This window comes from Dipodomys spectabilis, unplaced genomic scaffold, assembly GCF_019054845.1.
Source record: "Dipodomys spectabilis isolate Male_0828 unplaced genomic scaffold, ASM1905484v1 ptg000599l, whole genome shotgun sequence".
NCBI lineage: Eukaryota > Metazoa > Chordata > Mammalia > Rodentia > Heteromyidae > Dipodomys > Dipodomys spectabilis.
The window spans coordinates 1,321,370-1,349,208 of NW_024871276.1; the positions used below are offsets into that span (position 1 = coordinate 1,321,370).

General features: G+C 39.9%; 1 protein-coding gene and 2 long non-coding RNA genes across 3 annotated transcripts in view; all 3 read right to left on the reverse strand.

The window, feature by feature from the left end:
- Nucleotides 1-7,975, reverse strand: part of Hsd17b12 (hydroxysteroid 17-beta dehydrogenase 12) — a 122,569-nt gene extending 114,594 nt beyond the window's left edge. Inside the window, exon 1 of the mRNA XM_042671103.1 lies at nucleotides 7,717-7,975. Within this exon, the coding sequence (XP_042527037.1) occupies nucleotides 7,717-7,876 (160 nt within the window). The 5' untranslated portion in view covers nucleotides 7,877-7,975. The remainder of the gene's footprint in view (nucleotides 1-7,716) is intronic.
- Nucleotides 7,976-10,960: 2,985 nt separating this feature from the next.
- On the reverse strand, nucleotides 10,961-17,870 carry LOC122100740. The gene is made up of 2 exons (XR_006146241.1): nucleotides 17,787-17,870; nucleotides 10,961-11,370 (listed from the first exon to the last, which is right to left on the reverse strand). It is a non-coding gene; the product is annotated as an uncharacterized LOC122100740 (long non-coding RNA).
- Nucleotides 17,871-20,784: 2,914 nt separating this feature from the next.
- LOC122100739 lies at nucleotides 20,785-26,859 on the reverse strand. The gene is made up of 3 exons (XR_006146240.1): nucleotides 26,746-26,859; nucleotides 26,448-26,514; nucleotides 20,785-21,011 (listed from the first exon to the last, which is right to left on the reverse strand). It is a non-coding gene; the product is annotated as an uncharacterized LOC122100739 (long non-coding RNA).
- Between the last annotated feature and the right edge of the window lie 980 nt (nucleotides 26,860-27,839).

Below are 27,839 nucleotides of genomic sequence, written 5' to 3' on the forward strand. Positions count from 1 at the left end.
TGACTAAAGATCCCACAGCTAATAAGTGTGATATGAATACCAATCTAATGATAAACCCAGAGTACTTTCCATTTCCTGTTCAAAAGGAAATTAATTGACTTGCTAAACTGGAACAGTAAGTGATACAAATACACACAAACTGATCAAAAATAATGTTCTCCCTTTCCTAAAATATCATACACTGAAGTGCCAATCTTTTCTATAGACTATAAATTATTGTGTATAATTTAGAACAATTATAAATGGTAGTTGAGTCAAAGGATTTTGACACAAACCTTCCAAGTTTTAGCTTCCCTTAGTACTAAGGGAAGATTTAGTACTAAGATTTCATAACATCCACCCAGAACCTATCAGAAATCAACCTTATTTTCTTCCCAATGCTAGGTCTTTCTTTTTGGGTTTTGTCAGCACCCAAAGCCCAAATACTTCACAGTTCTAGACATGGCTGATTCCCTTACTCTCATGATCATACATTTATTTACGGTAAGAGTCTATGGCTTCTATTTTTTTCCTCCCCTGACTCCCTCTTTTAGTTACCTGCCCCCATTCCCATAGGTTAGGCCACCATCATTCTCCTGGGTTTGAACCTCAGCACCATAAAATATGAAACTAAAAATATAAAGTCTAAATATCTTCTGGCTGAACCTACACTCATTTTCTTTCTGTATAATTTGGATGACTGAACAAAAAGAAAAGTAATTAGATTACTGGCCTATCTCTTTTTGAAGAGTCATCATCAATAGCCAGGAAAACACTCTATGATCCCAGAATTCTGGAGACAGCCAGGGCTACCTAGTTAAGACTGTGTCTTTTAGAGATTTGGTGGGTCTATAATAATGTCCTAGTATCTCCTTTTCACAAGCACAACTGAGTCTTGTGACCCCTGTGAGTTTAGAGTGTCACATGAGTAGATTTTTCACAATTAAGCACCATTTGGGAGATGTTCAACTCATGAGCTCTTGTGCACATATTCCACATCGCCTAAAGCCACCTTTATTCAGGAACTTTATAAATAAATCAGACAGGACATGGAGCCTGAAGCCAGAAAACCTAGATTCAACATCTTCTGCCACTTACTAGCTGTGTAACCTTTCCATCCATGACTGTATGTATCTCCCCTAGTCCTGCATAGTGTGTGGAAAGAACAAAAACAACCCTGACCTGCCACCCAGGGTAGCTGTGGAAATCATTCAAGAATACTTGAAAAAGACTTTGCAAATTAACATGTCATCATTACAATAACAGCCTGTGAACCCAGCCTCCTCTAATTCAGAATGTGTGAATGTTGTTATCCTGCCTGGTGATGTGTTGCTGTGGTTGTTTTCTCTTCGCATTATCTAAAGTCTTCATCACCAGGCAATGACAGAATTGAACACACACAGACACAGTAGACTCCATGAGCAAGATTAGGGGAGCTTGTTTACTCCATTAGCATTGTTTGTTCAGACTAGAAGTTCAGCTATCATTAGAGTGAATCTGATAACATTTCTACTAGCAGTTAATGCCAGTCACTAGAGAAAAATCAGTCTAGACATATTTTTACATACTAGAAATATTAAAGGAACTTTAAAACCAGTTGTTTATATTTCTGAAAGATACTGTTCTCTTTCCTAGACACCTTGAGAAGTATATTACATTGCTGTGACAATTCAATGCCATCAACATAATCAGTAATGTGGTACAGAAGCACAGCTGAGATGTAAGTAAGATCCACCAACTTTACTTGCACTACTAAAAATGAATGACTTCTCCCAGGTTTGTTGTGTGGTGGCCAAAGCAAGTAGACTACACCCAATCAGTAAAACATGGTACCCATGTGCAATGAGGCCTGTCTAGTCCTCTAATTTTGTGTATCTGTCCAAGGTATCTGCATTTGCCATCTCTTATGGAAACCTGGGTGAGAAGCAAGGTGATGAAAGAATTACCAAGAATAAGGAAGTCTAAAACAGAATAGGAGTACCAGATAAGATGATATTAAGCAAAATGAACCCCAAGATAGGGACACAAGTGTTTTTTTTTTCCTTGCTATTGTTTCTAACATATTTTATAATGTACCATGTGATTTTTTTGTTGCTTTGTATGTTCTTCCCCCACGGTATAACCCCTGTTTTCACTGTATTTGATATCGGTGCCCTGCATCTTGTATATACACGTCTATAATTTGGGGAGGGGAAGGGAAAAAACAAAATGCTTAAATAGGGATACAGGTGTGCCCATTGCAACAACTTAGGCGGGGAGGGGGGTACGGTAGAGGAAAAACAAAGGCAGCAATGCTTGATAGGAAATGTACTCATTACCTTAGAAAATGTACTCATTACCTTGCTCATGTAACTGTAACCTCTCTGCACAGTATTTTTACAATTAAAAAATCATTAAAATTTTAAAAAAGAATAGAAAGTAACAAAGCTAAATGTAACATATGCTGGGATGGAGGTCTTTGATAACCATGCAAAAGGAAAGTATGGCAGTAAATCAGTCATCAGGTGTTCAAGAAAACCCTGGAAATGTTGGATGTACTAGAGGTGGTACACACCTAATAATGTGAGCTATAACATACAATATTCAGGTATTATACTAAGTATTTTATGCTTATTAAATCACTTAATCTTATTTAACTAGCACTTCAAGCCTATCATTATCCTGATTTTGCACATGGAAGTTAAGGTGACATAGCTATAGCAGTCAGAGCTGAGATTTAAATAGCACATCATCTAGTTCAGGGTCTACATCGGCAGAAACTCCTCCTGTGGTTAGTCTATGTTTTGTTTTAGACTATAAATCATTGCACTTTTAGATATCAGGAGATTAACATGTCTTAGGTCTGTACTTACTTAATAACTTCAGGGAAAGTCAAAAGAAAATATAACCACAGAAACATATGATCCTTTAATCTCAAAAATACTAAAAAACATATTCTCAAACCACCTTTGCCTTCACAGTGTTTATACTCTAACAGATGCAAACAAGAAACATCCTCCGTGAACAACATATATAGGATAGGATACTGTGACAGGTCCCACCCAGGTGCTGACAAGAAGAAAAAGCAGGGGAGGAGAAAGGGTTGAAAAGTGATATGTGGGCATCTTGAAGGAGGTAAGAGGTCAGCATGTGGATATTTAGACAAGAGCCTTCTGTGAGAAGAGTAAACCACAAGTGAGCCAGAATGCCAAGTTGGTTGAAGCAACATCAAAGGCAGGTGTTGCTATATCAAAGAAAGTAAAAAGAAAAATAGATGAAGATGCAGTCAAAGGTAAAAGAAGGCAAGAGGTCCAAAGCCTTGCTCAATGCTACAGGAGGATTTGAGATTTTCATCCAAGCAGGATGTGAAGCCACTGAGAGATATGGCAACACATAGGTTAAGACTAAACAAGAGGATCCAATCCTCTCTGTGAGGGTATTTTGCTAGATAGAAGCATCTTGAGATGAAGTTCAATTGGAAAAGCATGTTTATTTCATATTAGAACTTCACTGGACACTTAATGTTGTTCCTTGCTATAATATTTTCCAACAAAGTAGTAAAGCAGCTGCCGAGCAAGCAGAAGGCCCTGAATTCAAACTCCAGTCACATCAAAAGAAAATAAAAAACAAGAATAGGGAGCTGGACAGTGCACAGGGTACATGTTCAGTATGTGATGTCCTAGATTCTATCAGGAAGAAGAAGGAAAAAAAAAAGGAGGAGGAAGAGCAGGAACAGAAAGAGAAGAAATCAACTCAACATGCATTAATTACTACTGGGTACTTAAGACCATTTAATTGGTTATGGAGATGAATATATTAATTGAATATCAGAAAGTAAGCAATGCCTCCCAGTAGCATTTTATTCAAGGTTGTACAAGCTCCTTTTTCAGAGTGTGTGTGGGGAGGGGGGGGTAGATATTAGGGCTTAAACTGAGGGCTTTGTGTTCTGGCTCAATTTTTTCCTTTAGCTGGTCCTCTACCCCTCCAATTCTGGCTTTTTGTTAGTTAGCTGGAGATGAGTCTCACAGTCTTGTCTACCCAGGCTGGCTTAAAACTGTGGTCCTCTCAGATCTCAGCCTCCTGAATACTTAGGATTATAGACAGAAAGATTAGGCTCTTCAGATTAAGAATGATGTTATAAGGGAAAATATTTATTAGCATCACTAACTTACCAAAATTAATTCTAAAAATCACAACTCTTGTTAAGCAAACTACCTGTTTTAGTCACAGTTTAACCTTTTTATTCAAGGGTTGCCTGTCAGATTTTCAAATAACTTCACCCCACAAACTGCTTTTGAAAGATTCCCTAAAACTTGAAGAGACTGAGGAAGTATTTGAAGATCCAAGTCACGTGCAAATAATGCATGTAAAACTATTTGATCACTTCTGTTTAAGCACTTAAAATTTAAGGACAATTTTTCAGGCAGGTTATAGTAGCTCATACATGTAATCCTGGCTTCTGAGGAGGTAGAGATAGAAGCATCTAGGCCTGAAGTCAGACAGGGCAAAAACTTGGCACCTTATCTGAACAATAAACTGAAAGCAAAAGGATTAGGGTCTTAGTGTAAGTGCTCTATGAGATCCCTGAGTTTAAATCCTGGTACTGAAAAAAAGTTTTTCCTATACTCCAGAGTAAATTGGAACAGATACAATTACACTTCAATAAGAACACCATGATCCTCTCTTTTGTTTTGGTGCTCTATTCATTTCACTTCTACATCTTACATAAATTCTTCCCCAGTTTATCACTTTTCCTTTGTGTAGAGTGATATCTTTTCAATATAAGTGTTAATTATGAAATGATAATGTCACTTTTACATGGGACTCCTTAAGTAGGTGACTTGGACTTATCATTTGAATTATTAATTTATATGGGCCATTTTATTTCATGTTTAATGAAAAGGTTTAATATTTTATTTATTTTCTTACTTTGTTGCAAAACTGCTGCTTCACTGTATAAAAACAGCACCAGCAAATGCGGTGCTTTATAAAACAGAGCTAGAATTCATCTGCCACTGTCCAACAAGCACTTTCCTCCACTACCTATTATTTCAAATGGCAAAGTCATTAGATGAATCCAAATCCAGATATGGATATAAGCAAGTTACAGAATGATCTATCATTTATAAGATATATAACTTTACAGTTTTTACCCTGGGTAATGCATTTTGAATACAATACCAGATCCTAGGGTTTAGCCTAAAATTCATTAATGTATTACAAAAACAAACAAACAAACATATTTTGTTTGTCTGTAATCATTGGAAAGTGAAGGGTATTTTCTCTCATAGCAGTGTTGAGTCATTGCTTTTCCTACTGGAAAAGTGTTGAGTGGTTGCAAAATATTATTTTAAGTTTTTCATCCACCACTAATTTAGACAACTACGCTGCAGTAAGTTACTTCACTCTTAATTCAGGATGCCATTTTTACTCCTCAATCAAGTTGATGTATTTCTCATACGGTTCTCCACTCATTAGTACATATACTTCTGAAGGGTTACTCAGTGTCATCTTTATCACCCAACCATCTTCATAACAAGATTTGTTGACAAGCCCTGGATTTTCTGCAAATGCTTCATTAACTGCTGTTACTTCTGACAGAGGACAGGAGAGTTCACTGGTAGCTTTCACATTTTCTAAGTGCCAAACTCATCTTGCATTTTTCAATTTTGTCCCAACTTCAGGTGGACTACAGTAAATAGTATCTCCCAAAGCATCCTGTACAAAATTGCTTATTCCAACAGTTCCAATCCCATTTTCTGTCATTATTTATTCCTGTTTCTCTTGGAATTTATGCACCCAGAGCAGAGCAGGTCCACAGTAGCCAAGACGCAGGGGACACAGGGCCGTGCCCAGACTGCAAACCACAGACTCCAAGCCCCTGGACACATCAACAATCAACCTCAGAATGGCAATTTTAAATAGCAAAACAAAACAAAGTTATTAATAACACTGGACTTACACCTTTGGCCTTGCCTTTCTAGCTTGATTGGATCTTTCAAGTAATAAAAACTTTGTGATGGACAAACGTTTAGTAAATTTCTCCAGTATTTACTCTTCCTCTTTCCTCCTCACCACTTTTTTTCCTTTCTACTAGAAAGGAGAATGTAATAAATTCCATTCTTTATCAGCCACATTAAATTCTTAGCTATTTCCCATTTTCCTTAGGGACTGAAATTCCTTGCAGATAATGTCTGCGCACCCAGACACTTCTTGAAATCTAAGAAGAATTCATTTGTTTTTTCTCAAATACATTTCACATTTCCTTAACCTGTTCTAAAACCATTGTTGTTATATCTTGTTGTTCATAATAATTTTCTATAAGAGCTGAAAAAAATAACACTGGACTTGGCTTACAAATTACAACATTTCATCTTGATAAGTAACTCCTGATGGCATGTGTGTCTTGCTTAACTTTTAAAATACAACAAGCAAGTTTTTCCAATTGGGCAAGTCAATTGTGAAATTCTAATCTTCATTACCATCAAATTGAAAACTTAGTGTTTTCCCCACACACAAAGACTATCCAAAAAGAACAAGCAGCCAGAAAAAGGTAAGTTTTCTAAGGTCACAGTGGCTCCACATTGAAAGTTCTTGAAAATTCACTTCTACAGGATGTTTTCTAGTGTGTGTTGCAGTCCCAAAAGTTTATGTCTTTCCTACTACGCTGTTTAAATGTTTCTGAATGAACTACACTCAGGAACATTTTTAGTGTCTCTTTCCTTCAAGTGACATTAACCACCTCAAAATTCAATAAAATGCTTGAGAAGTGAACAGAATCCCAAGTCCACCTATCTTCACCCATCAACTGCTTCTTTCCAAAAAGAAAAAGTCAAAGGGAGGAGAAATAAGAGGAAACACAAAACAGAGGCCACACGCGAGAGCGCGCTAGCGATCAATCCTCTCAACTTTTCCCGTCTGACCTTTGTCCTCCATTTTCAAAACCTGCCCACCGGACAGAGCAAAGTCCCTGTGTGTGGCTCACTGTCTGTGCGGACACAGAAAGAAGAAGAAAGTATTCCCAGGGCAGGCTGAGTTACCGTCTTTCCGAGGCACACAGACGGCGTTCCCGCCGCACGCACCAGGACTCCAGAAGGCGGCTGTGTTTAGTGTCTGCAAACGACACGAAATAAGCCAAGTGCAAGTCCCCGGCGGAGGGCAGGGCTCCCGGGACCGTGCCTCCGGGGGTCCCGCGCGCGCACGCCCCGCGCGTGCGCACACCCCGCCCGTCCTCCCCCCCCCCCCCCCCCCCCCCCCCCCGCCCCGACGGGCCACTGGACGCTGTTTATCCTCACTTGGCGGAGGGCCCGCGGCGGCGGCGGCCGTGGTTGTTTTTCTTTCAAACTTCGGTGTTACAATCACTCGCCGGGTGCAGACCTCGGTGGGCGGGGGATAGGTAGCAAGGCACCGGATTCCGGTCACAAAAACCCCCAAATGGCTTACGGGACACCAAGGCCACGGAGTTGGGACAGGTTTCTGCCCCGCCCCCACCACGTCTGCACGCTGGATTCCCGGAGTTCCTTCCACCCAAAAGACACTCGAGCAAAACTCCACCACGCGTCTGAGGAAGCCCGGGGCAGGAGTACTGGGCTACCGCAAGTCTAAGGAAGCTCTCGGGAGGCCGTGAGAGGCGGCCGCAGGGCCGGGACGGCAGCCGGCGGCAGGCCCTGCACTGGGGCCCGCGAGCCAGGGCCGCGCCGAACCGCGAGACCCGGGCTGCAGGGCGAGAGGGGAGCGAGGGCGCCGCGTCCGACTCACCTGCCCAGGCACCGAGCCACGGGCCGACCCCGGCCTCGTGACCCACACCCCAGACCCGGAAGGCCGTGAAGAGCGAGTACGAGACGCGCAGGACCACGTAGGCCACCGTGCTCGCGCCCACCCAGTACAGGAAGCCGGCGGCGGGCACAGCGCTCTCCATGGCTTCTAACTAGGCCTCGCTACCTCCGTGAATGAAGGGGGGGGGGGGAGGAATGAATGAATGAAGCGTAGAGGAGGCGCTGGCCGTGACGAGAGGAAGCACGCTATTTGAAAGCGCTCGTGGAGCCCTGTGCACCTAAGCCCCGCCCACGGGACCATATCTGCGCGCCATTGGTCATTTAGCTTTCCTTCTGAGCGTAGCGAGCGACCCATTGGATAACAAAATGGCCTCGTTGCTCCGCCTACAGCCCCCCTCCCACTCAAATGCGTGTCTGTCCAAAAGCAGTGGATCGTTTGCATGCCAGTCAATCTTCAGTCCACCCTAATCGCGTAACCACAGCCCCGAGGATTCCACTAGCAGGCTGTAAGTCTCACCCCATCAAAGCGCCCAGATCTCTCATTGGCTACGGCCGACCTCGCAACTGCGAACGACTCTTCTCTGATTGGCTAGTCAGACACGGGTAAGGGATACCGGAAGCTACTAGTGAATGGGAAGTTCGTAGTGAAGAGTCCTTGTGGCACCGACTACTTCCACACCCGTATTCATGTGCTGCCATCGTCCACTAAAACCTTCCGATAAAGGTTTAGGGCTCCCTGTTTCCATACCATTAAGTACGCTACATGATTGAGAATTTAAGACAAATAGGGGAAAAAAAAACATTAAGATGCATAACAAAATATAGTACAGAAACACAGCTTGAGGAAAGGTAACTTTAAAGGACCAGAGAACGTTTTACTTTTATTTTTCCTTCCCTCCCCCATTTCTGTGGGAGTTTGAAGTGAGGTTTCCAGGGGTCCCCAAAGCATGTAATCCCTGTAGAGGCTTGGAAGTTTCTCAGAAAACTCAAAGAAATTTCAAAGAAAGCACTAGCTAAGTTGAAGAAGCTGAGTAAGCAGGCCTGGGGGGACAGATGTGCAAGGTTGAGGGAGAGAAAGAGATGGAGAGGATGAGTTTGATCAGGGGTACATGATATGGATGGATGGAAATTATACTGAAACCCCATTGCAGCCAATATATGCTTTAAAAAAATCTTTTAAAAGTTGTGTGAGCAATTATGGGAATGTAGGTAAATATCACAATGAATCTTCCTTGTACAATTAATTTATGCTAATAACAAGGTAAAGGGTTCTTCCTCTTTATTCTCTTATCTACTTTTCAAAATTTCAGTACCCCTATTTTCTTGACATGGACTCCCATTAGGTATCTAAAGTTTATTCTTAGCTAATATGAACTGTTAATTCAATATATGAGTTATGTAGCTCAGGGTGGTGCTAGCTTATGATCCCAGCTTTCTGAGAGGCATAAGGTGGAAGATTCTGAGTGTGAGGCCAGCCAGAGCGGTATTAGTCAAGAATCCATTTCAAGAACAAAATAAAAAATAATTTAGAAAAGTAAAAAAGTAGAATTCTTGCCTAGCAAGCCTTGGGTTCAATCCCCAATACTATATGGAAAAATGTTTGAGAGTTTGTTTTCTTTTTATTTGGGTTTTGTTGTTGTTGTTGCTGTTTGCCAAGCAAGAATTACACAAGGGTAATAATTCTAAGAGTTCCATCTCAGCATACCTTGAATCTCACTTCCTATTTTTATAATATTTACTTTGATCTTTCTCCCTCATCTCCCCCACCCCAATTCCTTCTCCACTTTCAAGATTAACTTGATACAACCATAAGCATGATACTGTCAATTGTCCAGTAGAGTTCAGGCATGGGCATAGATTTGGCAACGTATTTATTTATTTTTTGCAATGCTTGGAATGGAACCCAGAGCCTCTTGCTTCTAGGCAAGAGCACTACCACTAAACTACACGCCCCCAGGCTTAATAATTTTAGTTGTAGTAGTGGTGCTTTGAGATAGGGTCTCATTACGTGACCAAGGTTATATAACTGAGCTCCAAATTTCTATATTCCATTTTATCAATGATCACAAAGTGCTCTCCATTTGTTCAGACCCATTCTTTTTGTGATTGGGCAGACAGAGGGGAAAAGAGCTATTCGAAGCTAGCAATACATATTTTTGTCCCCCCCCACACACACACATAAGGGCCCCACCCTCGAATCTACTGGGGGCCCTATGTAATGAGTCTACTGAGCTACTGTGCATAAAACAGTGAGCAAACGGTCAATTCTCAGTCCTACTCTACCATTCAGCAGTGGGAGGTTGATTTCCTAATAGCTGTTGCTATCTAGACTTCTTGGCTGGCCCTTCTTCCTGGCCTCTAAATGATGCAATGCCCTCCACCTCAGACTTCTCCTCTTTATTTCTACATACAGTTCTCTGACATTACTATCACCTTGGTTTTAAGTATCAGCTATAAACTGATGACTGATGATTTCCAAATATGTCTACTCGGGCTCATCTTTTGCTTTAGCAATCCCCTCAACATCTCCACTGAGATGATAATCATCTCTCAAACTTAATATATTTAAAATAGAACTCTACTTCTACACACCTTTTCCCCTCTTCTTTCCTATCTCAATTTAATGGTACCACTATAGGATCCAAAACCTATTCCATTCCCATTTCCAGTCCTTCAGCAAGTCCTGTCCCCTCTACCTTCAAAATACATTTTCATTGACTACTTCTCATCTCTGCTGCTGACAGCTAATCCAAATCACAAGCATTTCTGACCTGGAATATAGAAGCGATAAACTCCTAATGGCCTCTCTGAAGCGATCTTGACAGACAGACATTGTTGGTGTTGGACATTGCATTTTTGAACAAATAATCAGGTAGTCCACTGAATATTAGTCAATTCCATTAACTACTAAACATTCAAATTCTACATTGGAGAAATAGGGAAAATGCTATTCAAGCATATAATAGGGTCATAGATATTGCATTCAATGAGATAAATTCTAGCATCTTCATTTTGGGAGCAAGCTAAAACTTAAAGCATTTGGGTAACTTTCTGATGGACAAATAAGAGATTAAGAAGCATAATTAGAATTTGAACTAAAAAGGTGTGGGTATGAAATCATATCTCCAGAACTAGCTCAGAGAAAGCAGTATAAAAAGTGGCTACCAAGAGAGTAGAAGTGTTTTTAGAACACTTAGTTGTTATACAAATCATATACCCAGACACAATCTCATTGTATTTTAGTGCAGTTTATTTAAATATTTAGAGTTCAGAATAGTCTTCAATGCAGAGAACTGTGAAACAACACTGCATCATATTAGTATACAAATGTTCCAATTTAAGTTACAGTTTATTGTCAGTATTTCTATAAATTGAATTTCAGGTCATGTTTGACAATAAAATTCAGAGTAAACCAATATAATAAAAGAAAATTACATAATTAGGGAGTTTCATAGAAGCAAGGAAAATTTAAGAATACCATCTTCATTGATCTTTTGGAACAAGAGCTGAATCCTTTACTTGGCTGTATAAAAAACTTACATAATTTTAACAGTTCTTTCTTCTTTCATTCCATCTTCATTTAAATGAAGTTCAAACTATTGAGCTTCAGCTGGCCTTTAAATTCAGTTGTCCAGTCCTGGATTTAAAAACAAAACAAAAAGTTGCTATGTAAACAAATTAAAAGAAACAATCTTCCTAACCTCTTTGGATTTAAGAAGTTCCAAAAAACTTAATATTTGGCTTCTTCAATAGAGAATATCACTACGAAAGGGGGTATTAGTATTTATTATACTTCCTTATTGCATTGTCATTTTCAAAGTGATTTCCTGTACATTATTCCATTCGAACATAGGAACACCTCAGGTTCCCAACAAGGAAACCAGGAAAACAGCTGAATTTTTGTCTTTTTTTTTTTTTTGGTCGGTCATGGGGCCTGAACTCTGGGCCTGGGCTGTCCCTCAGCTCTTCAGCTCAAGGCTAGCACTCTACCACTTAAGCCACAGTGCCACTTTTGGCTTTTTCTGCTTATGTGGTGCTGAGGAATCAAACCCAGGGCCTCATGCATGCAAGGCAAGCATTCTACCACTGAGCCACCTTCCCAGCCCCTCTATCAGGACTTCTTGAATGCACAAGGCCTGATTCTAGAAACAAGTATATAAACTGACCCGATATACTACCTCATTTCCTATTCCCACTGGAGTGTATTCTTCCATTTCTTTTCCTTATGTAGATATAAAACTATGTGACATTTACAACACAAACACTTTTGATTATTAGCTTACCTTATATAAAGAAGGATTTCATGGACACATTTCCACTTTTATAATATATCCTAGTCAATCTCACCCCATCTATCACTCTCCCCACTTTTTTTCGGAGTTCATTTCAATAGACAGTATTTTAAATGTTTAGAGAAGTTATGCCTTTGTGTTCCTCTCTTAGGGTATCCTTCTTTAATCTGTTAGTGTCCACACACATTTTTAAAGTAAAAACGGTGAACATACAAATATTATTCACACCGTTTTTTTTTTTTTTTTTTTTTAGGCCTCGATCTCAGGGCCTGGATGCTGTCCCTGAGCTCTTCAGATTAAGGCTAGCAATCTACCACTTTGAGCCATAGCTCCACTTCTGGTTTTCTTGGTGGTTAACTGGAGATAAGAGTTTCAGGGACTTTACTGCCTGGGCTGGCTTTGAACCCAAATTCTCAGATTTTAGCCTCCTGTGCCAATCATTCAACATTGTTCTATATAATAATATATTAACATATATAAGCATATATAGTTAATATTTTTTCTATATAATATTATCATGGTGAATTTTTTTTAGTGCCCTGTAGTGTGGCTTGGACTCAAGGGTTTTGTGCTTGTTCAGCTTGCTTGCTTACTGCTGGCATTGGAGCCATGCCTTCAGCCTGGCTTTTTGCTGACTAATTAGAAATGGAGCCTCTTAGACTTTTCTGCCCAAGCTGCCTCTGAACTATGATTTTCCAGATCTTGGCCTCCTGAGTAGTTGGACTACAGGGTTGTACCATGAGTGTGCAGCCCATGGTGGAATTTAAATATCAAATGATAACATATAAATATTGACACATTAAACTGGTTGTCTTTATTGCATAAGCAGATCTAATAATCACTCCAGCAACCTTACACAGAATACTTTCAGTTAAAAAAAGAAAGAAATCTTAGTCACAGTAAACAATTCAGTTTGAAAGTATTTGAAAGGGGAAATATATTATGATGTAACAACACACTACTGCCAATTTATTTTTAAATCTATAAGGTACTTATATACACAAGTGAACAAAAAATGCAAAGGAATTTCAGAAGTTCTTCTTTATCTGAATATTCAGAGTTTAACAATGGATTCAGAATTTTCTTTCTTTGCCCACATGTATTTTCCTTAAAAATCTAGATTTTTTTTTTTAGTGAATATAATTGATGCATACAAAGATAATGTGAAAACCTATTAATTATAAAGCCTAATATAATGGAAAACTGGGAACTCACCACCCAACTGTAGAACTTTCCCTGTATAACTTTTATCACAAATATTTGTGAATATATATACAATAGAATTTTTAGTTTTAAGCTCTATTTAAAAGGCATAATATATCACATCTTGAGGAACACATCAAGATCTCCTTTCCAGCCGGGCGCTGGTGGCTCACGCCTGTAATCCTAGCTACTCAGGAGGCTGAGATCTGAGGATCGCGGTTCAAAGCCAGCCCGGGCAGGAGAGACCGTGAGACTCCTATCTCCAATAAACCACCAGAAAACCGGAAGTGGCGCTGTAGCTCAAGTGGTAGAGCGCTCGCCTTGAGCTGAAGAGCTGAGGGACAGCGCCCAGGCCCAGAGTTCAAGCCCCACAACCGACAAAAAAAAAAAAAAAAAAAAAAAAGATCTCCTTTCCAAGACCACAACATTCCCCCATTTGTTATAGATGTTAGTAGGTGAGGGTTCAGAGCTGTTCCCCTTTATAGACATTGTTTAGGCCAAGAGATGCTGCTTTGCCTCCTCCTCAGAGATTGCCTGTAGCTAATAACTAGCGGATGAAGAAATACAAATGACTGGACTTCAATTACAGACATCTCTGAAAGACCTTCGCAGTGTCTGATTGTCTGAGCCCTTCATAATTAGTGCAGGTCAGTCCAACCTCTACTTCAGCTAATTCTAACAGGACTGACTGGTCTGAGTTGCAATGAATCCTGTCAGAAGATGAACTAAAGTCCTAATACCGTTGAAAGAGTTTTATTTGAAAATAGCATCTTTATAGATGTGTTTGAGTTATCATAAGGTCATGTTGGATTGAAGGGTCTTAAAACCAGTAACTGTTTGCTCACAAGGAGAGAGCAACTTGGCCATGAAACAATAGATGCTGAAACTGAGTGATGAGGCCTCAAGCCAAAGAATGCTAAGGATTACTTATAACCAACAGAAGCTCTGAAAAAGCAAAGGTTCTTCTCTAGAGCCTTCAGGGTTTACATGGCATTGTTAGCCCCTTAATTTCATATTTTTCTTAAAATTCAGGACTATAACAAGAGAATAAATATCTGTTCTTCAAAGCCAAATAGTTTCTAGCAACTTATTACAGTAGCTATAAGGGATTCATACATGGATTTAAGACAAATACTTGAGTAGTCTGCTGATACTTTTTTTTTTCTTTGTAGTGCTGGGTACTGAAGCCAAGCTCTAAGCACACTAAGGAAAACTCTACCACTGAGCTATTCCTAGCTATTTGGGAAGTTGAGATTGGGGAATAAAGGTGTGAGGCCATTCTGGACAGAAAAGTTTGTAAGATCTCTTCCCAACCCATATCTGGGCACAATGGCATGCATCTGTCATCCCAAGATATGTGGGAGACCAAGAAGGAGATGATCTCAGTTCAGGATTGCCTGGGCAGAAAAGTCTGTGAGACTCCATCTCCACAGAGGGAGGCTGGACGTGGTGGTGCTAGCCAGTTATCCCAGTGATGTGCCCAGGCAGAAAATAAATCCTATCTCATAAAGCACCAGAAAACAAGTCAAACAAGTCTGGAAAGATTGGGTCAAGTGATACACACCAGCCTAGAAAATAGGAGGCCCTGATTTCAAATCCCAGTATCACCTCCCACAAACTGCCTCCTGAAAAGGGCACGGAAATGAACTCTAGCCTAGAACTTGCAAGGGTTTGAACTCAGGTCCTGGATGCTGTACCTGAGTGTCCTTTGCTCAAGGCTAGCATTCTACCACTTGAGCCACAGTGCCACTTCTAGCTTTTCTGAGTAGTTTATTGGGGATAAGAGTCTCATGGAGTTTCTTGTCTGGGCTGGCTTCAAACTGTGATCCTTAGATCTCAGCCTTCTGAGTAGCTAGGATTACAGGCGTGAGCCAATATCGCCGGGCCCATGTTGCAATTCTAAGCTCTAGACCTATAAGATAATAAATGGTATGTAGCAAATGAGTGCTTTTTTGGCTACATATTTGTGAATATTTTGTAATAGCAATGAAAGAAAATAATCTATGAAAGAAAACATGTCTATGTATGTTTCTTAAGGAAGTGTACCTCTGCCCAACCCCCTTGCTTAATACACTCAATTCATAAGGACCTTCCCTATGAAGTCCTCAAAAGCACTTGAGCCCAAGCCATCCTTCTGCCTCAGCCTCCCAAGAAGTTGATATTACAAGTATGATCTAGTGCACCAGGCACCATATATTTTCTTTTGCACACTGCCTAATTATGTCTTTTAATTTATAAGTGATTATCACAAGGTTATTGATAGACCACTAACTCTGTTTAAAACATTTACCTTGCCAAGCACTGGTGGTTCATGCTTTTAATCCTAGTTACTCAGGAAGCTAAGACCCAGAAGATGTCAGCTCAAAACTTGCCTAGCCAAGAAAGTCCTACGAATATCTCCAATTAACCAACAAAAATTCCAGACTGGAGGCATGACTCAAATGGTAGAACACCAGCTAGGAGTGAAAAGCCTAAGTGACAGCATGAGGCCCTATGTTCAAGTCTCAGAACCAGCACAAAACAAAAACTACAATTGCCTTTTTACTATGGATAATTTCAAGCATAAAAAGTAGCCCAAACCTAGTATAAACAGCTGAGCATGATGGCATGATGGCAGATGCCCTTAATCTGATTATGCAGGAAGCTGACACAGGAAAATCTCAGGTTTGAGGCCTGTCTGCGCTGCTTAGTAAGATCCTATTTCAAAGAACCAAGGGGAAAAATAGCAGTTCTTTTATGCTTCCAAATATTCTCCAACTTTTAACTGTTTTGCTAATATCTTTTTTTAGAAGAATATGTCTGCCATTGTTGAGATGACTAGTTTGAGATGAATTTCTGCAGCAAGAATCCCTGGAAATTACATACTACTTTTTCTCTCCTTCAAACTAGGCATATCTATGAGGAAGATTCAACAAACTGAGAACATTTTGCTATTAAGAATACCTGTAATTCTATCTACTCAGGAGGCTGATATCTGAGGATGGGGATTTGAAGCCAGCGTGGGCAGGAAAAGTCTAAGACTCTTCTCTGCACTAAACTACCAAAAGAAACCAGAAGTGGAGGTGTAGCTCAAGTGGTAGAGCACTCAACCTGAAGTAAAAGAAGCTCAGAGACAGTGCCCAGGCCATGAATTCAAGCCCCTATGCCTTGAGTTCAAGCCTGGCACAAAAAAATTTAAAAATAAGAAAGGAAAAAGAAATTGCATGGAAATTAGCGTAGAAACACAGTAATGATTTCTTTCCTTGTATTAAGTCAGATGTGAAAATCTAGAGCTAAAGAAACAAAAAAACTTTTAGAAGTGAGTGGCTAGTAACATGTATGATCAGAAACTAGATCACCAGGGGAAAAAATAATCAAAAGCATGCAACATAACAGGCGGGGAGCCGGTGGCTCACGCCTGTCATCCTAGCTACTCAGGAGGCTGAGATCTGAGGATCGAGGTTTTCAAAGCAGCCTGGGCAGGAAAGTCCATGAGACTCTTATCTCGAATAAACCACTAGAAAACGGAAGTGCCGCTGTGGCTCAAGTGGTAGAGCGCTTGCCTTGAGCTGAGGAGCGCAGGGACTCCGTGCCCAAGCCCAGAGTTCAAGCCTCGCGACCGACAAAAACAAAAATCATGCACCACAAATCTACGTAGGAAACTACATTCTACTTTCTGAATACAAAGAAAAATAATTTGGAAAATCCTTAAAGGGGTTTGGGGCACAAACTGAGTGGTCTTGATGTGACAGCTGGCACAGAAGGAAAAGCTGCACATCTGTGTTAGAATTCACAAAGAAAGAAAAATCATGGGGGTTAAGAATGCTAGCCAATGAGCTGGTCTCAGACCCCCACCCTACCAACAAAAGAAGGAAAAATGTGGATGCAATAACTGTTCATCTAGAAATAAAACTTTAAAGCCCTAGTTTTAGTTAGGGAGAAGGAACCATTATCCAGTCATGAAGAAACCCTGGGTACCAGATTCTATTTCTAATAGAGCTACTGTTGGTTAAACATTTCTCCAGAATTGCCTTACCTATCTATTCCAAATTTAGCAAATGTGTTTTTAATGAGGATATAAATTAACTCATTTGGGAAGTTCCTGAACTTTCTTTTTTCTGTCTGATTCACAGGAAGACCTAAAGGCCCAATTTTAGTATTTTCACAGCTGCTTTGTAAATAAGGTGCTCATGGATCATTTCCCATTTGAATGAGAATGTAGTATTTGCTTTCAAAAAATTAGAATGTTTGTATTCATTGAAGACATTTAATAAATTGCACTTAACATAAAATAAGGCCATTTATAGAAACCTGGCAAATTGCAAATTTACCAGAAACAAGAAAAAGTTTGTGGACAAGATTATAATTTTGACAATGAAGACAGGTGTATGACTTGTCCTTTCAAGGGAATCTGCAAATTTATTTTTGCTTGCCATACTTATGAAATAAGTACTGTGAAGACTATTAGAATAATGTAAGAAGTCAGGCCCGAGGGACAATGTTCATTTTTCAGCATATGGGAAGCCAACTTAATGCAACACCACGTGTTAAAAGGATTATCTTTTCCCTCTTGATTTACCTTGGCACTTCGGTCGAAAATCCTTTGGTGACATGTATGTACATTCTCATTTCCCTGTGCCCCACTGAGTTACATATCATTCTGCAAATACAAATCTTAATTAGTTTGCTTTTAAAGTGGTCATTAAGCCAGCTAGTTTACGCTTCCAATACTATTCTTCTTTGGCTTCTCTAGAGTCTTTGCCTTTTTATAAATTTTGTTGCCTTTTTATAAATTATAGAACCATCTATTTTATTTTGTGAAAAATAAACATAATTTTGATTGAGAGTACTTTGATTGTATAGATCAATTTGAAGAAAGTTATATTCTTAACAGAGGCTTCTAGTCTATGAACATTGTTTATCTTTCATTAAATATCCTTTTTCCCAGCAAGTTTTTAGTTTCAGGTCATGGGTCTTACATTTAATTTCCTAAATGTAACCCCACGAATTTTACATTTACCAGTACCACTTATGGAGTCTTGTTGAGTGTGTGTGTGTGTGTGTGTATTGGTACTAGAGTTGAACTCAAGTCTTGCTTTGGCTTGGCTTTTTCACCCAAGGCCAGTGTGCTACCACTTGAACCACAGGCTCTACTTCAGGCTTTTTTTCTGGTTAACTGCAGATAAGAGTTTCTTGTCATACGTTTTTCTGCCCAGCCTGGCTTTGAACCACTATCTTCAGACTTCAGTCTCCTCAGTAGCTAGGATGACAGGCATGAGACACCAGCACCAGAAGAGTATTGGTTTCTTTCTTTCTTTTTTTTTGGTCGTGGGGCTTGAACTCGACCTGGGCACCGTCCCTGAGCTCTTTAGCTCAAGGTAAGCACTCTACCACTTGAGCCACAGCACTACTTCTGGTTTTCTGAGTGGTTTATTTGAGATAAGAGTTTCACAGACTTTCCTGCCTGGGCTGGCTTTGAATTGTGATCTTCAGATCTCAGCTTCCTGAGTAGCTAGGATTACAGGTGTGAGCCATTGGCACCTGGCAAGTTTTGGTTTCTTAATTTCAATGTATATTAGTTTGTTGGAAAGATATAAGCCTTTTTAAGGAACTAAATACTGTTCTCAAAGATCATTCCAACTTACATATCTAACAAAATGAGATTGCCTTTTGGACCACACTGTTTTCACTTTTTTTTTCAATTGTGGCTTTTTGTTTTTTTTGTTTTTTTGGTCGTGGGGCTTGAACCCTGGGCCTGGGCACTGTCCCTGGACTCTTTAGCTCAAGATGAGTGCTCTACCACTTAAGCCACAGAACCACTTCTAGTTTTCTGGTGGTTAATTGGAGATAAGTCTCAAACTTTCCTGCCTAGATGGCTTCAAACCTAGATCCTCAGATCTCAGCCTTCTGAGTAGCTAGGATTACAGGTGTGAGCCACCAGTGCCTGGCTGGTATACATTTTTAAAATGGTTCTATTTCAGTTTACTTGGAGAATAATTGTTGGACTTCAAAAACATGAAGTTTGGTTAACTTTATGGCTTAGTTCACACAGATATGATCTTATATTCTTTTCTTTCCTTTTTAAACCACTTTCTCTACTAAATTCCCCCTCTTCTATAGGGTCTGTTGTAACCATTCCGAAGTATTTGATACATCTAGTTTAGAACAATTTTGATGAAACATTTTGCATATAAAGTTTATACAAATGTTATTGAGCTAAATGTTCTATTGTTTCCCAAGTGCTAGTCTTATAGGACCTTACAAGAGTGTGCTACCAAGCCCACCTCCTTTGCTTGTGATACATAGTACTACTCATGCATCCACCCTATTTTACTTTTACTTACGTAATTTCCCAGTTAAGAATCTCAGGTTGGATTTGTTGGTGGTGGTGGTGGTCGTGAGCCTGGATACGGTCCCTGAGCTCTTTTGCTCAGGGCTAGTGCTCTAACACTTTGAGCCATAGCTCCACTTCTGGTTTTCTGGTGGTTACCTGGAGATAGGAGTCTCATAGACTTTCCTGCCTCTCTAGAAAGCCTCAGATCTCAGCCTCCTGAGTAGCTAGTATTACAGGCATGAGCCACCAGTTCCTAGCTTCAGGTTGGATTCTTAAGATTCTACCAAAAACCAAGTAGTGATTATCCTCATATTTGTTCTTTTACAGAATTAAGATTTCCTTTTTTTAATTTTTATTTATTTTTTATTGTGAAAATACTGTACAGAGGGGTTACAATTACATGACAAAATAATGAATACATTTCTTATCAAGCATTGTAGCCTCCTCCTGTTTCCCCTTCCCATCCCTTCCCAGCCTCCTTCCCCCCCCCCAATCCTCCCCCCCACACACCAAAGTTGTAAAGTTCTTTTTCGACATGACAACTTGTACTTCTCATTGTTGCAATGGGTCCACCTGTATCCTTATTTAAACGACTTGTTTAGAATTAAGATTTCTTGAAGCCATATGCCCCAAAACAATTTAATGTGTATACACATTTAACTAAATTCTGCCAGACTATTCTCCAGAATGGCCCCACCATTTCACAAAATCCCCAATGCTTTGCATCAACAACATTTACAATTTATTTGCTAGTCTACTGGGTATAAACAACTATTTATTTTTTTTGTCAGTTGTGGGTCTTGAACTTGGGTTGTGAATACTGTCCCTGAACTACGTAAGAGCTACTGAGGTTTTCTGGTGGTTAACTGGAGATATGAGCCTCAGGGACTTTCCTGCCTGGGCTGGCTTTGAACCGAAATTCTCAGATCTCAGCCTCCTGAGTAGCCAGGATTACAGGTCTGAGCCACTAGTACTCAGCTAAACAATTTTTTTATTGGTGGGGTTTTGTCATATATATATATATATATATATATATATATATGTGCTGGTATCAGGACTTGAACTCAGGGCCTTGAGCTATGGCTTAGCTTTTCAATGATGGCTGGTAGTATATCACTTGAGCATTTTTGCTGGAGACAAGAATTTCTGAAATTTGTCTGACGGGGCTGGCTTCAGACCCAGCCTTTTCCCTTGTATTTGTTCTAGTTATCATTGTATAACAAACCTCCCAAGATCTTAAAAGCTTAGAACAAATTATTTTATTTGCTGTACTGATTTACAGCTGATTTAATGGCAACACAGGGCTGCTGAGGCTGGCAGGTCCATTTCCCAAGAAACTTTTTCACTCTGAGGTCTGTCCTGTTGCTTCTTCACTTCTCCATGAAATGTCTCATCTTCCAGATCTTCTCCACATGGGTTTCTCACAACATAATGCTTTCAGGGTAATGACAGGTCTTAGATGGTAGTTGGCTTCCAAAAGGCGGAATGCAGAAGTTGTCAGGTTAGTTTAGTGCCACATCACCATTTTTCCTTTATCAAAAGAGTCAGTCTACCCAAATTGAAGGAAGTGGAGAGAATCCATTTGGTTTGTGGGGGAGGGTTTCAGGGGGAACACAGCCCAGGCCTTAACATGCTAAGCACATGCTATATCACTAAGGAAACCCCTAGCTTACTGATGACTGTCAATGGTACACTGAGTTGGGAGGTTGTATTGTAGACATCTTTGGCAAACAATCTATAACATTTGCATTAAAATTTTTTCCTTTCTTTTTTCTTTCTTTCGTGGGTCATGGGGCTTAAACTCTGGGCCTGAGTGCTGTCCCTCAGCTCTTCAGCTCAAGGCGAGTGCTCTACCACTTGAGCCACAGAGCCACTTCTGGTTTTCTGGTGGTTTATTGGAGGTAATAGTCTCACAGGCTGTCCTGCCCAGAGCTGGCTTTGAACTGAGATCCTCAGATCTCAGCCTCCTAAGTAGATAGGATTACAACTACCAGCGCCCAGCTAAATTTTTTTCCTTTCTTCAGTGGTAAATCTGTCTTTCCTAATAATTTATAGGAACGGCACTAAATGTCTCAAATCTTTTGCATATATAAAAATTCTTTCCACGTGGCTGGGAAGTGACTCAGTGGTAGAGCACTTGCCTTGCATGCATGAGGCCCTGGGTTCGATTCCTCAGCACCACATAAGCAAAAAGAAAAAAGCCGGAAGTGGTGCTGTGGCTCAAGTGGTAGAGCGCTAGGCTCAAGTGGTAGAGCGCTAGCCTTGAGCTGAAGAGCTGAGGGACAGCACCCAGGCCCAGAGTTTAGGCTCCACGACTGGACCCAAAAAAAAAAATTCTTTCCACATTTAATTTAGAATACTTCTCTTCAAGTGAACTAGGAGTCATCCCCACTTTACTTTTGATTTCTTTTCATTAGAATGAATACACACACACACACAAACACACACACACACACACAGCCTTGTCTCAAAAACTAATATGAAATATATAGGTTCTTACACAGGATTAAGTCATTCACAAATACTTAAGTAACTCCATTGTAACATATTGCAAGTTCAAATCTTATCATAAAATAATTATAGCAAACAGTACAAAATAGTGTTGTGGGTTTTTTTTTTCAGTACTGGGGTTTGAACTCAGGGCTTCACACTTGCTAGGCCAGCACTCCATTACTTTTGCCATACCTCCCGCTATGGAATAATTTGAAAGCATCAATATCTTCATTTTAACTCTCTAGTGCACTATGCTCTTTAATTGTATACTAAATGGTTTTGGTAATATAAAAAAATAGAAACAAGTTGACCAACTCCATTAAAAACAACTTAATTGAAAAGACATGGTTCTTGCCACCAAAAATAAAACAAAATACTACCTGAATTCCTAAAGACAATTTAAAATCAAGAAACATGTATTTAGACAGGCTCCAGTGTCTCATGACTATAAGTCTTAGCTACTTAGGACACTTAGATTCGAAGGATCACAGTTTAAGGCCAGTCTAGGTAGAAAAGTTCACAAGACTCCATTTCCAAAGTAACCACCATGAAGCCATGGAGGCATGGCTTCAGCAGTAGTGAGCAAGCAAGCCAGCACAGTAAGTGAGAGGCCCTGAGTTCAAACTTCAGTACCGGTGCACATACCATAGACAAACTAACAGAAAGTGGTTTACAAATAGTCTTTTAGAAATGGCAAACACATATGGAACCTGGCTTTTTTTTGCATATGTAGTAGAGTTCTAACTTTGGGATTAGTACTTACTAGGCTGGTTCTCTGCCATTTGAGCCACACTCCTAAGCCTTTAAAAATCAAAAAACGAAAACCTTCAGTTGTTTTTCAAATACGGTCTTGGGCTTTTGACTAGGGCTGGCCTTCTACCTTCCTGGGATTATAGGTATGCAGCACTACACCTGACTTTTTTTTGCTGCCATGGAATTTTGCTAACTTTTTGCACAGGCTGATCTTGAATATGAATCCTCTTATCTATGTCTCCTAAATAGCAGGGATTATATATGTGAGCCATGTTAAACAGCTTCTTCTATTGTTTTATGTAAATTCAAGGACTTCATACATTATTCTTTTTGTGTGTATGTGCCTGTACCAGGATATGACTGGCTGGCTCTCTACCACTTAAGCAATGCCTCCAGTTCAACTTTATTTTTGCCAGTTAATTGGAGATAAAAGCTCCAAACTGTCTTGACTGGCTTAAAACCACAATCTTCCAGGTCTCAGCCTCTGGAATTTCACAGGCATGAGCCACCAGTGCCTGGCTTCTTATATTAGTCTAATACATGTACTTATGTCATGAGAGTGGCAGGCAAGAATTTTTCAGATTCTCTTCAAAAGGACAAGGCATACACCTGTCTTGGTTGTCTGAAGATTGTTAACACAAAAGGAAACCACAGCCATATATCCTGGAATTTTTTTTCTGTAGGCTAAAATCTGACTTCACTAGGGAAGTTTAACAAAGTCATTTGTTTTTACCCAGAACAGAAATATATTTATAGTCTTTTAACTATAAACTACTAAAATTATAAACTTTTTAATTATAAAGATATAGTATAACCAGGCTCTTGTGGCTCACGCCTTTAATCCTAACTGTTCAGGAGGCTGAGATCTGAGAATCATGGTTCAAAGCCAGCCATGGCAGGAAAATCTGTGAGACTCTTATCTCCAATTAACCACCAGAAAACCAAAGTGGTGCTGTAACTCAAAGTGGCAGTGTTAGCCATGAGCAAAAAAGCTCAGGGACAGATCCTAGGCCCAGAGTTCAAGCCCCGTAACTGATGAAAAGAAAAAAAAAATAGATAAGACAGATAGATAGTGATGAGAATGCCTGTAATTGGTAATTTTCCCTCACTAAAAATAAAGATGTTATTTAAATTCTACATCCAGAGGAAGAAAGCTGAATTAAAACCAAATTAGAATGGCAGAGAATAAAGCAAAATGGTCTCTTTTCAAAACTTTAAAATCATATCAGTGATAGGATCAGTGCTTGTGATCACCCTCTCTTTCCAATAGTGATGAACTGATACCAGGGACTCCTATATGACTCAGGCTGACCCCAGGTTGAGCTACTTCCTATCTTTTAATCTATCTTCAGTATTTTCAAGTAAATGATGACTTACTCTGTCCTGATCATAAAAAATCATATAAGATCAACATTCAAAAAATAAGGACCAGCACATCAGTTAATGTATTCAATCCTATAAATATATGTAAACAGAATAACGAAATAAACATAATCAGAAACATACTTGGGACTTTTTAAATACCTTACTACTTTCTCTCAGAAACCTTACTGTCCTCTGTGAGGATGATGTGGCTAGAGATACATTCCATGTTTATGAGTACTACAATCTAAAAGTATAAAGCTTAACAAAACCATATGCAAGTATACAAATGACAATAAACAAGTGTCTCTTTTCAAATAACATAAATGAAAAATAAATATCAAACTAGAATGGCACTGTGTCTTAAGTGGTAAAGTGCTAGCCTTGAGCAAAAGGAGCTTAGGGACAATGCCTAGGTCCAGAGTTCAAGCCTCAGGCCCAGAAAAAAAAAAAAACTGCTTATGCCCATCAATGAGGAGTTTTCTAACAAAACCAAGAGATTACAAAGGATCTAAGTAACCCTACCTTAATCTCTTTCTAGTGTTCCTACACTTGGTTACAGTCAAAAATAAAAATTTTAAGTGACTGTCATCTTCCAAAAGTGGTCAAGCAAATTTTCCTTTGGTGTTACATTTCACTGAGAGGAATTTCAGTAAAACAATACAAAGCTGAAGAAGTTTTGACATAGGTACCAAGTAAGTATATACAACACAGATTAAAATACAGGTTACCCAGAAAATATAAGTGGATCTTACCACATTTTCTTTTCTGAAATAACTACTGTTTCACAGCAGCTGCAGAACTGGAGTGTCAGAAATGGAAAGCAGAGAACCAGATAAAGGCCTCAGGTATTAAATGCCAGAACTCTTGAATGTAAAACCTCATAATATCAAGAGATGGATCTGCTTAAATACATGTCTAGATGGGTTCTATGCAAACAGGGAGACAAGTTGTAAGCTGATCAAAGCAACTTGCACTTGCAAAGCACCTTCAGAAAGTTTTCTAATGAACCACTTCGTGTTCTGCTTCAGTCAGAGACCACATGACAATAACAAATTTTATAATTTATTTCAAAGCAAATTAACACAATGGTTGTGGTTGGTCTTGAATGATTCTACAAATCTACAATCTGTAGACATTCAGTCTTCCTAAGATACAAAACTAATTCCCTACAATCAATGACATTTTACCCCATTATTACAAACAATAAAACCGTATGGTAAGGCTCATTTAAAAATAAATTTCTCAGTCACATTTCAACTGGAAGGTTAATACTCTTAAGACACCAAGGAAGGCTCAAAGGGAAAGAAATACCTTCCTGAAACCTAACTAACAAGCCAACAACATTAATCTATCAATCGAAAGCTGAAATCACTTCCAACAGAACACCACATACAAGTCCAGCCAGCTTTGCTTCTCTACAACTCAAGTTATCAAGTATTACACAAACTCAAAGAAGGGTAAAGTTATGGAAATAGGATCTCACACACACATCAGAGATTATTTTTAAATTGCAACTGTTCTAACACAATGACAGATAAACACTGTTAACATGCTCCAAAATTCCCACAAGAACATAACATATATTTTTCACAGTCTGTATAAATTATGTCTGTTATGTGGCTGCCCCTGAAACTAAAATTCTATGACTGAGTTCCAAAGCCCCTACTGGACCTCATTTCAAATCTCCTACTTCAACAAAATTGAGAGAAACCACCTCCTAAGGCCAGATCTATTTGTAAGGAAAATGCTTTCAAATATCATCTGAGAAATGGTATTTTTTGATGACCAGTTACCCCTTAAGTTATGTAGACAACCAGAAAACGGGGAAAGGACATATTTATAGAACACATAGTAGCAGACTCGGTAAGATCCACGTTTGTACACACAGGTAATACAGGTGAGACAGGTACTGATGTGCTTGGGCAATGAGATGTGGTCCCGAGACAACAAATCTGACAGCACCCGCGAATAAATAAAAAAGGGGAGAGCTCTCTAGACCTTATCGTACTTGTTGCCCTGGCCACCATTTTACACAGACAAGTGCACAATACACCTCTGGAAGTTGCCAAAGACGGGAACACATCCAAGTGAACAGAGAGGCGTTTTCCCAGGTGGGAATTGCCCCGGTGCTGTCTGTCGGGATTAGCAAACTAGGGCAAAGTTCACCACATTCAAAACAAAGTCAACTCCACATCCACAGACACGCTGATAACTCGTGCCACCTGTTACACCCTACGCCAGGCAGAAGACACCCAGGACGCTCACAGACGCACCTGTTAATATTCCAGCCCTTACCTGAGTTCCTCTAGACCTAAGAGAAGCAGCCCAGCTTAACCCCACACAGGGTCAGGAACACCAGCGACTACAGAGACACAAAGCCAAACAAACGCTCTGAAGACAAGAGAAAGGGAAGCAGGCAGCACACCCCCAAAGGCCCAGGAGCTGCCCGCGCGCCCCTGGCCAGGTCTGGCCGGCTGAGACCCTCCTGCCCTGGGCCCTCAGCCCCCACAGGCCCCCCAGGCCATAAAACGGCGCAGGCCCACCGTGAACCCGCAGGCCGCTCGCCCACCCCCCGGGAACAAGATTAACAGACCCTCGGGCACCCCGAGGGGCTGCTGGTGGCCTTCTGACGACACAGAAAGCCCGCCAGGACCCCCAGAAAGGCAAAAACACTCAGCTCTCAACTTCGGTGGCCGCCATGACAGCAGAAAAGCAGGCGGTTTACGACAACTCCCACAATGCCCTGGACTACAACTCCCAGAGTGCACCGCGCGCTGCCGCCGTTAACCCCGTCGTGGCCTCGGGGCTGCTGAGCCTGTGACACCCCTTCTTTTCCAGAAGCCAAACTGTTGCACCTACTTTCACCCTCACAATCTCAAACTAACGTGGGAATTTTTGACAAACTGCTCCAGTTCTGCTCTCTCACCTCCTTCCCTCATCACACACACAACTTCAACTGCCCAGAAAACCATCCCTGAGAGAGTATCCTTTGTTAGTCTCCAGAGAACTCACACTAATGCTCACCATTTAAGGGGTCCATGTAAGGTCAATTAATCTCCCCTTTCCCCTTATAAGTTTCCCAGACTTTTAAAAAAGTTATTATACCCCAGACAGGATTGTACTAAAAACTATTAATTCAAAGATCTGTTTTCTGAGTCCTGGAAATCAACAAGAAAGACTGTCCTGTAACTATTCACAATGTCCTACATCTCCCTATTTTACAAAAACAGTTTTCTTCAAATATATACACAAGAAAGTCATGTAGATTTACCTTTCACAACAACATCTTAACGAGAAAACATGATTATGGGCCACATACCTTTTCATCTTAAAAGTAATTTTTTTCCCTAAGAAAACCCCATGTGCAAACAGTTTATTTTGCTTTCCCTTTCTCTCTCCACAGAAAAATAATCAGAAATAGCAAATACTACTGTTTAATGCCTTTCTGACCTTAAAAAATGCCAACAAAAAAATTAAGAAACATTCTGATAAAATTTGAAAAATAAACAGAGTTCATTCTTTCAGGAAACTACAGTCCCACAGTTTATTCATGAATGAACTCTTTCAATTCTTACCCATTTTAATTAAAAAGAAGAATTTAAAGATACATTTGTTTTTAATATTTTGCCCATAATCTAAGATTAGTATTCTTTGATAGATAAAACCACATCATCAATATGAGTTAAA